We start from the raw sequence: 10,364 nt of genomic DNA, 5'->3' as shown, positions 1-10,364 counted from the left end.
GAGTTCTGAAGGGCTCCGGAATAAAAGCACGGAACCCAGCTTATTAGGAAACCGGTCTCAGCAGAAGTGGGACAGGTGAGGTGTTTAACACGGCTCGGCCTTGGGTTTCCCTCCAGCAGCTGCCAGTGATTAGATTAGTTTCCTTTCCAAACGGACTTTCCTGCCAGGCCCCATCTGTCTTCTCCCTTCCACACAGGCCGTGGGAAATAAGGCCGCGGGCAACACAGCCCTGGGAAGGGAGAAGGATCCAGCAGGCTGCCGGGCAGATGAGCGCGCGTGAGCGTGCACACCAGCCCCGCACAGCAGCCCCGTGCATGTCTTCCCTCGTGGCCGGAACCAGAGCCAAGCGGCCTCCCTGAAGAGGCTCGGGCTGGTCTGCACGGCAGGGAGGAGCCGGCGGGATGCCCATCCAGCGCGCTCGCAGGCTCGGAGGGAGTGGATCTGCGGGAGCAGCGAACACGGCCGCTTCCGCAGGAGGGTACAAGTCACCGTCTGCTGGGGAACAACACACACGGGCACCCTCAGATCGGCCACGGGGCCGAAGCTCAACGCAGGTCACTTTTTCAGCCTTTCACAGCTGAACTGGAGAATCTCGTGCATCTGACCAAACTGCCTGATCTGAACGTTCTCACCTGTAAAAACAGTCGTAAACACGGTTTGCCCGGATTGCAAAGCCCTGCTGTGGCTCGGGGCTGCCACGGTGCGCAGCGCGGGTCCGGCTGCTGTCCCGCAGTCCTGATGGGCGAGAGGACAGGGCTGGTGACCCTCAGTCCTGGTTGGGGTCGGGGGGGGGCGGTGGTTACTGAGGGGCTAGAGGACAGGGCTGGTGTCCTTCAGTCGGAGGCGGCGCGGGGCTGGGGAGGGGTCCTAGACCCCAGAGCTGGGGGCCGGCGTGCTTAAAGGCAATGCTGGATTTCATGTTTTTAAAACTCTCAACGGCGGCCACTGGCCTTAACGCAGGGTCCCTGAGGTGCCAGGAGCCGGGACACTGGAGAGGGGAGCGGGCGCCGCCGGACCGTCACCCCGTGCTGGAAGGGCTGAGCCCCGGGGAGGAAGGGCCGTCCGAGGGCGGCCTGCGGTCCACCTCCGCCGGGGGACGTGCCGGACGGGGTCGGAGCAGGACCACGCGGGGGCTCGCCGGCCCCCAGGCCAAACACACTGCGGCAAAGTCGCGACGCTCACACAGCGGGGACCAGAGCCTGGAAACCGACCTCCGCCGGGGCCTCCGGTGAACAAGCACTTCCCGCCTTCCCCCGACACGCGGCCGGCGCGTCAGGCGATGCCCCTCACAAACATGGCCGCCGCCCCGCCTAACCGCGACGACCGCGGAGGCCGCCCGGCGGATGCCCCTCACAAACATGGCCGCCACCCCGCCTAACCGCGACGACCGCGGAGGCCGCCCAGCGGATGCCCCTCACAAACATGGCCGCCGCCCCGCCTAACCGCGACGACCGCGGAGGCCGTCCGGCGGGTGCCCCTCATAAACATGGCCGCCGCCCCCGCCCGCTGCGCACGGCGCGGCTGTTGTTAGGTCACGTGCAGGGCACGCCGGGCTGTGATTGGTCAACCTTCTGGTGGCGTCGGACGCCGGGGCGCAGGCCGTGGGCCGCGGGGTCGCCGCTCCTTTGAGAAGCGTTAGGCCGGGACGTGGGGACTCGGGGCGGTGCTGGGGGCGGCAGCGCGCCGCTCACACCCATGAGGAGCCGGAAGGTGAGGGGCCGAGGCCGGAGTGGGGGGGAGCTGCGCCGAAGAGGCTGGGGCTCCGGCCACCCATCGTCTGGGGAGCTAAGGAGTGACCGCAGTGCGCCCAGGGCCGAGGGGCGGCACCCGCTCGGGCGCCTCGGGGTAGGGGCTTCCAGACCACGCCGCCGGGGGAGCTGGGGTATCCTGGTCACGCCCTCCCCCCGGGTACGGTGCAGCCGATCACTGTCCGGGATGGGGGGCTCCCAGAGCGCCCCCCGGGGGGCGGGGCATCCCGGGTCACGCCCTCGGTGTAGGGGGCTCCCAGACCACGCGGGGGGGGGCGGGTGTCGGGGGAGGGGAGCATCCTGGGTCACGCCCCCCCACCCTGGGTAAGGGGCTCCCAGATCACGGCCTGCGAGGCGGGCATCCTGGGTCACGCCCCCGGACAGAGGGCCGCCAGGTCCCATCCCAGGAAAGGGTCCAGAGCCGGTCTGGACCCCGGGAACCGCTGCCACTCCCGAAGCCCTTGGTTTTCGTCTAGGCGGCCGTCAGCTCGGGGGCCGGGTGGGGTGGGAGGGCACTGGCCGGGCCGCCGGTTCCCGCACTGGGGACCCCGCGGGGCTCCGCCGCTGGGTGTTGGGGTGCGGGGGGTGTTTCACCAACTTGACATCCTTTCACGGAGTTGCTGGGCCCGTTCGCAGAGTTCCTGACGGGCTGGGATGCACGCGTGCGGTTCTGCTTCCGTGGTCTTGAAGCTCGTCTGCTTTCTTCTGTTCTTGTTTAAAGGCCTTGAAGTGGGTATTTTGTCACGCAGCACTTCAGTGACTCATTCGCTACTGTTTAACATTTTGTTCCCAGCGGCTGCTCTGGGCTCTGCCACACGGAATCCGCTGCAGGTCTGGGGCTGCCTGGTCCCAGGGGGGCGTACACCTGTACCTTTATTCCCTGGGCCCCGCTGTCTCGGGGTCGTACACCTGTTCCCTCTGAGTGTTGGAAGCCGCAGTCCTGCCGGCATTTCCTCAGCCAGTGCAGCCGGATCCCAGCCCTGCCCTTCATGCTGCTGCTGCCAGAGCACATTCCTTTACGCGTGTCTACAGCAGCTTTCTGCACCAGTTAAGAGAGGAGTACGGACGCCCGGAAACAGGGTTCTGCAAGGACGGTATGACCTCCCCGGTGCTCGCTCACCAGGGATCACGGAATGTCCTTTAGTACTCCAGTAAGACGGGGCTGCTGGCCGCAGGTCCCCCCCCGCTGACCTGGCAGTGCCGGTCCCGCTGTCGTTCTTGAAGGATGGCTTTGCTCAGTGCGGGATTCCTGGTTGGGGATTTTTTCTGGGAGATCCTGGAGTTGTGTGACTGTATCCACTGATTCTGCCAAGTTAGTGCCGTGTTTATGGAGCTCCGGGCTAAGGGAGGGCCGTTCTCCGGGGCCGTCTTCAAGAGGTCTTTGGTCCCTGGCGTTCAGGACTCAGCGCTGTGTGCGTTTGCGGACCTCGCTGCATTTCTCCTATTGGGAACGGAGTCCTTCGAGATTCCTGTTGTGTTGGTCGCTATTTTTCAATAAATTTGGGAAGCTTCAGCCGTTATTTCTCTGTCTTTTCTGTTCCTTTCCATCCTGGTACGCGCCTTACACGTATGGTGGTGCTCTTACGTGTGTCCAGGGTATTCTCGAAGACTTCCTTTCTCACTCTCTCTTCTCTCTGTCCAGTTCTTGTGCTTTCTCGTAGCTCTTGAACAGGCCCCAAATGGCCACTTTTAAGTCTTTTTCGGATAAAGTCAAACACAGCCACTCTCACAGGCTCTTCTGTCGCCGGCTTTATTCCAGGGTACAGGCTGCTCTTCTCTTTCCTTGCGTGCTCCGTAACTTTTTGTCACATCTGGGCATTTCAGATAACGTAGCAATTTTGGGTTCCCCGCGGCTTGTTGCTGTTGGTAGGTTTTGTTTTAGTGATTGGGCTGATGCTTCTGTTGGACGCTTTATTCCCCTCTCCCCAGGGGACGGTCCGTGCACTGCCCGGGCTGCACCTTCACCCTGCGCTCCTGCTGCTCACAGACCACACCTGGCGCTTAAACTCCCACGGATTGCTGGGTTTGCTAGAGTCGCCTGGGGCCTAACTTGCTCTGAAAACTAATCCGTCACTGGGTGGCGGCTTTGAAGGCTGAGGCCTGGCTTCCGAGTCATGTTTGGTGCTCGCTCCGACCCCAGGAGGGCTCCTCCGCCTGCGGGATTCCCCGCTTCTCACCTGCAGACTGTCTGGCCTGAAGTTTATCTTGGTTCTGTCGTAGCTGCCTTTTTTCCACATCCTCTGCTGTTCCTGAGAGCTCCTAAGGCCAGACCTCCATACTCCTGCAGAGGAAGTCAGTTCCGAGGGGAGAGACAAGAGCCCTCTGTTGTAACGCCTGCCTCTCCTGCGGGCAAAGTCTCAGAGTCAAACGCTCCGTTGAGGGACCGTGACAGGCTTCACTGCAAGACACCTGTGTCACACCCAGAGCGCTCTCGGAGAAGCGGCGGTACAGCAGCCAGAGCCCCCCTGGGCCTGCTTTTCCAGGCCTGGAACCACCTCCACAAGCAGGGCAAGGGTGAAGGGACCCCAGTCTTCTTGGTGCTCTGCCCAGGCTGTCCCACAGCTGTGGTCTGGGCAGAAGGAAGCCCCCTCTTCTCAGCCCGCCCCCCTCCACACACACACACCCAGGACTTAGCGTGGGAACAGTGGGATGAGGACGGAGTCAGAAAGGCTGACATCCCGCTCCAGGTGGGAGGAAACCTCTGTCCGGGAGCGTGTGGGCACCCCGTGTCCTTGGCCGTGGGGTCTAGAGTTCACACACCGCTGAGTTTTGCAAGTGGTCCTGAGTGAGTGGTCCTCCATTTGTGCTTTGCCCATTTCCAAAAGGCTTAAATGGTTTTTCATACTTTCTGCCAGTTTTATAGGGGTCAGCGGGGTTCCTCATGCTGTCTTACCCTTTTGGGAAACCACATTTTTGCCTTTGACGTCCGTTTTAAACCAGTCTGCCTGGAAGGTGGAAGACGTCAACAGCGGCAAGTTTTTCCTTTGGGGATTAAGTGGAAGCAGCGGCTCTCCAAAGCAGAAGAAACTGCTAGATGCTTGACGTGCGGGAGCGGGCTCCTTGGGGGTTCCGCCCGAGACTGAACCAAAGCGTCACGCGCCCGGTTTGGCCGCAGCTCTCGGGGGATGACGGGCGGCACCAGAACCAGCACAGCTCCAGAGCGCTGGCCTGGACCCGCCAGGGGTGTGTCTTCAGGGGCCTGGAAAGTTGAAGACGAACACGCCCACCCAGGGAGCCTGGTGCCTCCTAAGACGACAGACAGTCCCTGCCTCGGAGATGAAGACAGAAGGCCTCTGGAAGCGCACGGCCTCGGAGAAGAGCCGGGACGCCCCCCACCCCTGCTCAGCCCCCGCGGAGCTGCCGAGCAGCTTCACGCGGCAGCTCTTGGAGCTCAGGTGAGCGCCGTGCACGATGACGCAGGGCAAGGAGGACTTTGGGCCACACGGCACTCGGCTGACCTCACACAGGCTCCTCCGCGGAGCCAGCCTCGTCTTAAAGCTGCTCCTTGGAAGCTGTTGAAGCGGCGGGCACAGCGCCTGCCACGTCAGCACTCGGTGACACTCGGTGACCGCAGCAGCTGTCCTCAGGGCCATTCGTCCGTCCGTCCGTCCCCCACTGTGCCCAGCCAAGCACAGCCGCGTGGGGAAGTGTCAGGAGGACGTGTAGCAGAAGAGAAGACGGTTGGTGGCCTGGTCGGACGTGGCCCTTCCGTCCCGGGGAGAGCGCTCCGGGCCGTGTGCCGGTACAGGGCAGGGAGGGGGGTTCCAGCGCCTCTGCGGCCTCCGCTCCCCGCGCGTGGCTGCGCCTCCACGGCTGCCAGGCTTCAGCAAACATGCTCTTGACACGGCGCGGGCCCAGGCCCAGTGCTCCCACGCGCCAGGCCCTTTACCTGGTCCAGAGCTCTTTGCCCCTGCTGTGCGCACAGCTGGAAGGGTACCTGTCCTTCCGCAGGCCGCTGCCTCTCCTTTTCCTGGCATTTGAACTCTCTCCGGGACCACTCCCGCTGCCTCACAGCCTGGGTGAGCCGCCACCTCTCAGGGCCTTCGGAAAGCCATGGCCGGGTTTGGGGTGGGGGGCGGCAGGACAGCGCCATAGAGACTCTACGCTGGCCTTCGATGAGTCTCCGCTGTGGAACCTGCCACCCCCGACCCAGCCCCGGGGCCCGCACGGCTGGGGCCTGCTGGGACGCGAGCCCGCGGGCCCCCCACCCGCATGCCCATGGGTCCTCGCCCACTGCTGTGCGACAGACCTTTATTGTCAGGTTTCAGGCTGAGCTTCAGACGGGTCGTCCTCTCTGTGCATTTGGTTTCCGTTCCAGAACGGAAAAGGAATGAGTGGAAAACTGGTGAAACTCAAGGCAGGTGTGTGCTTTAGGGAGCAGGGAGGGCTGCGCCGAGGAGACCTGGTTTGGCCAGAGGCACGTGGGTTCTCAGTTTTTAGTGTTTTGGGTCATTCCGTCCTTGTCGTTAGGAGACTGCGTTGCATTCAGAGTAAACCAGACACACTGCTAAGTCTGTAACGTTAGCGACAACCTAACTGCTTTAAACCAGCAGAGTCGGGCTGCTTCCTCCTCCACAGTGAGGGCGGGGGACGTGGGGGGTGGCTTTGTTTTTCCTGTCCCCTTTTATGGAGAACTTGTACACCGTGTAAAAGTTGGAGAACCTTCTGTGTGCTTCTGAACACATCTGAAGCTGACTTAATGCCGACGAACCCCCAAGTGGAGGTTCCTCCAAATGTGTGCCGTGAAGGAAACACACCTCCCCGAGCTTCCAAGACCGTAGCGAAGAACAGATGTGCGTCGTCTTTTTTTTTAGAGATTTATTTGACAGAGAGAGAGAGCACAAGTAGGCAGAGAGGCAGGGGGGTGGGTGGGGGTGGGGAGAAGCAGGTTCCCCGCTGAGCAGAGAGCCCCATGCGGGGCTTGATCCCAGGACCCTGAGATCATGACCTGAGCTTAAGGCAGAGGCTTAACCCACTGAGCCACCCGGGCGCCCCAGAACAGATGTGCGTCTTAAACCCGAAACAGTTCTGTCTGTTTGCACACGGCCCCAGGTGTTTTTCCAGGAAGAGGAGGAGATGGGGCGGGAGGGACCCCGCCTTGGTTTCTTCGGGCGGGGACGCCCCGTGCCTGTGTCACGTCCCCGCAGAGCGCTGACTGACACTGTGGGACCTGCTCTAGCTCGCAGGTGCCGTGCGGTCCTCAGCGCGCCTCCGAGCCCGCCGCTGCTCAGCCAGGTTGGCCTCTGCCCGGGAAGCCGGCCCCGCCACGTCTGCCGGGACGCTATGCCAGGTGAGCCTCGCCAGCACAGAAACGCGGGGACTCGACTGGGGTCCGTTCCGTACAAAACATTGATCCTGAGGTGTGTGGGCAGGAGCGGAGTTGCCGACCCCGCAGAGGGACTTCGAGCGCTGTGATCACGGTCTGAGAAAGCTGCGCTCTGCGGACCGGGCTGTGTCCTTGGAGCGCTCCCCCCAGCGAGGGACACACGGGGCTCACGCTCCGTCCCACACGCCCCTCTTCCAGTCACTCTGGGAACTCAGCCTTATAGCCTTCCGCCTGAGGTCGGCTGGCACAGGGCCATGCCCCGTCCCCCCTGCAGTCTTGGGGAGCGAGCTTTGCCCCGCAGCCCTGGTGCCCAGAGTCACTGGAAGGCCGACCTCCCCCACATCCCGCTCAGGGGTCTGCCTGGGCTTGGTCTGACGCCCGCAGCTCACGCGGTTCCGCTTCGTGCGCTGCTCTAAAGACGGTGACGTCCCTTTAGTGGCGTTTGCGAGCCCCTGCTCTGTGCCTAGAACGCCTTCATGCGGCTTACGTTCTAGCAGGCCTGGGTGGGAACTGGATGTCTGTTGGCATTTTATGATCCATCCATACCTGCTTCGGAAGTTCCCTCAGGCACTCCCAAGGCCCGCGGGTGAGCCGGCAGGGATGGGAGCCGAGGCCGGTGTGTCTACGTGTTTCCCAGCCACCGCTTTAAATTCTGTGCCTTTGGAGGCGTAACCCTGTCCTCCAGGGTGTGGCAACAGCATCTGGATTGTTCAGGAACGCTAGCCTCTGGGACCCAGACGTTCTGGATTCTCTCCCTGCCCCATAATCCTAGGTGTGTCTGGTTTCCTCTTAACAGTTTTCTGTTGACAGGCCTCGTCACACAAAGCTGCCGACAGGCGAATTTCCAAGAAGTTCAAGTATGACAGAGGTCATCTTGTGAAATCAGAATTACAGAAACTTGTCCCGAAGGGTGAAAGCCTTGGGCTGCCCAAGATACCCCCCAGGAGCCCTTGTAACAATGAGTCTCTGGGGTTTGCTGAAGACCAGGGGCTACCTCCAGGAAAGGGAGCTGGGGCTCCTGCCCAGCCGGAGGCCACAGGGCCCCCCCTCGGGGCCCGCACAGCCGTGGGCGACACCGGCCCCGCAGAGACTGAGGATGGCCTGTGCCTGCCCGCACCCGGGGTCCTTCCAGGGGAGGAGCCTTACGGTAGCCATGCCACACGGGGTGGGTCGGCGGAGCAGGTGCCGAGGCCCCTGCTACAGACGGACGACAGCGTCTTTCTGGACGAGGACAGCAACCAGCCCATGCCCGTGGGCCGGTTCTTCGGAAACGTGGAGCTCATGCAGGTAAGATGGGCGCCCCCGCACGGGCTGCACGCTGGGTCAGCTCACGGCCTGCGTGTGGCACTGCCTCAGGACAGGCCCCATTCCCCACGAGGAGGAGACACTCCCTGTCCCGATCCTTGCCAGGGCGCAGCCTCTGCTGGGAGGCCTCTCCTTCCTTGCTTAGCCATCGGGGTGGGGGTTGGTGCGGACTCTGGGCCTCCCCCCTCGGTCATGGGAGGGGAGCAGCTCCCCCCCACACTTGCTGGCCATCCTCTTCCCTCGGATCAGCTGGGGGCAGGGGCGAGCCCTCCCCTAGGGTGCTCCCCAGTGCGATGGGCTGGCGGTGGCTGAGGTGACTCTTCTCTCCTCCAAGGACCTTCCCCCAGCGTCTTCGTCTTGTCCTTCGATGAGCAGACGGGAATTCAGGAAAATGCATTTCAGAGCCAAAGATGATGAAGACGATGACGACGGTGCCGAGATGTAGAGAAGAAAGTAGGCGGCGGCTCCTTGCGCACTGAGTGCCATCAGTAGTTCTGCCAGTTTAGCAAGTGACGAGATTGGTATCAGTTGTCTCCCGAGAAAATGTGTTCTTAGCCAGATGCTGAAACGGACCCATGGAGGTCCTCGGGCAGGACACCGGGTGCCTGGAGCGTCGACACTCGTGCCCCGGAGCCATCTCTCAGACTGGCCCGCGCAGCTCCTGCGTTTTCTGGAGTCCGCGGCCGCGCCGCCCGGGGTCCGTGGGAGGGACCCTTCCCAAGAAAACGCCTCCCTCGGCTCTCTGGCTTTGCTAAGGCGGGAGTTTATTTTCCATTATCAGAAGCGGGTCATCCTTGTGATTGAGTCAGTGCCAGCTCTTGAAGAACCCTCCTTGATCCCTGTACACGGAGCTGCGGTTTACCTCGGAAACTTGCGAAGTACATACAATAGAGAAATAAAATATATTTTGAAAATATTTGTAAAGAAATCTTTGTTCCTAAAACCCTACTCCTTTCTAAAATGTTTGAGAGCCAAGTGGAGGACACGAATCCTTTCCTGTCTTCGGGTGTCGGGCGGGTTGGCCTTTGTGCCGCTCACTGGGGGGAGGTGACACCAGTGAGGGGAGAGCTGAGGCGGCCGGCTAGAAGGGACACAGCGCGTGCGCACACACCCCCGTGTAGATCGAGGGATCCCTGAGACCGCCGCAGTGGGCCACGCAGTCCTCGCCCCGTGTGGTGACGAGGCCCGATGTCCCCAAGGGCTGTGGCCCCCCTCCGTGGTGTAACCAGTTACAGAGATTACAGAGCGCTGGGGAGGGAACACAGCTGGGAGCCCGGGTCCCCCGTGACCAACGCAAGGAGAAAAGCTGCCTCCAGCTCAGGAAGACGGGGACCGAACCGGGCGACATGCGACGTCTCCTCTGGAGCTGCGCCCGCACCCTGGTCCCTCGCCCGTGGTTCTAGTTACCCACGCTCCACCGCCAGGCGGAAGCCCGGGTCCTCCTGGGACGCTTCGTCAGAAGATCCGACGCCGTCGCCTGCCCACGCCGCTCAGGGCCATCGCCACGTGCGCGTCCTCCCGTCCCCGTCCCGGGAGAAGGGCAAGCGCAGGCCCGGGAGGGCTCGAGACCGCGGACCTCTAACCTCACGGCCGTGCCTCGCTGTGACTGCTCGTTCCCGCCTGTGCCTCGGTCCCGGTTCCAGGTAATCTCAGGGGTGTGTACAGGACGGGGCTGGCACGTGGAGGGTTCGGGACCCGCCGCACAGGCAGCCACTGGGGGTCTTGGAAGGGACCCCCCGCCAGTAACAGACATTTCTGACTTAGTAATAACAGCAGCTCGATTTCACCCTATGAATTTCTAGAAACACTCGAACGCAGGTCCTCGCACGATGCCGTGCCCGTGGCTGGGGGAGCAGTGTCGGAACGAGGAGAGCCGTCCTGCCACACTGTCCCCAGCGCCCGTTGTGCAGGGGACCCTCAGACCCACTCCCCTAGGACTCAGGAGAGAAGCCACGATGCTCACCGTCCCGTTGATCACAGGGAAG

General features: G+C 62.5%; 1 protein-coding gene across 1 annotated transcript; it reads left to right on the top strand.

The window, feature by feature from the left end:
• Positions 1-1,599: 1,599 nt before the first annotated feature.
• On the top strand, positions 1,600-9,295 carry C2H1orf174 (chromosome 2 C1orf174 homolog). Its single transcript, XM_044236999.1, has 4 exons — positions 1,600-1,710; positions 6,928-7,038; positions 7,885-8,361; positions 8,714-9,295. Exons 1-4 carry the CDS (start codon positions 1,696-1,698, stop codon positions 8,822-8,824), a joined length of 714 nt encoding a protein of 237 aa, XP_044092934.1. The 5' UTR covers positions 1,600-1,695; the 3' UTR covers positions 8,825-9,295.
• Positions 9,296-10,364: the final 1,069 nt, after the last annotated feature.

Source organism: Neovison vison, chromosome 2, assembly GCF_020171115.1.
Source record: "Neovison vison isolate M4711 chromosome 2, ASM_NN_V1, whole genome shotgun sequence".
NCBI lineage: Eukaryota > Metazoa > Chordata > Mammalia > Carnivora > Mustelidae > Neogale > Neogale vison.
Note: the sequence above shows the minus strand (reverse complement) of the source record. Positions and strands in the feature narration are given on the sequence as shown.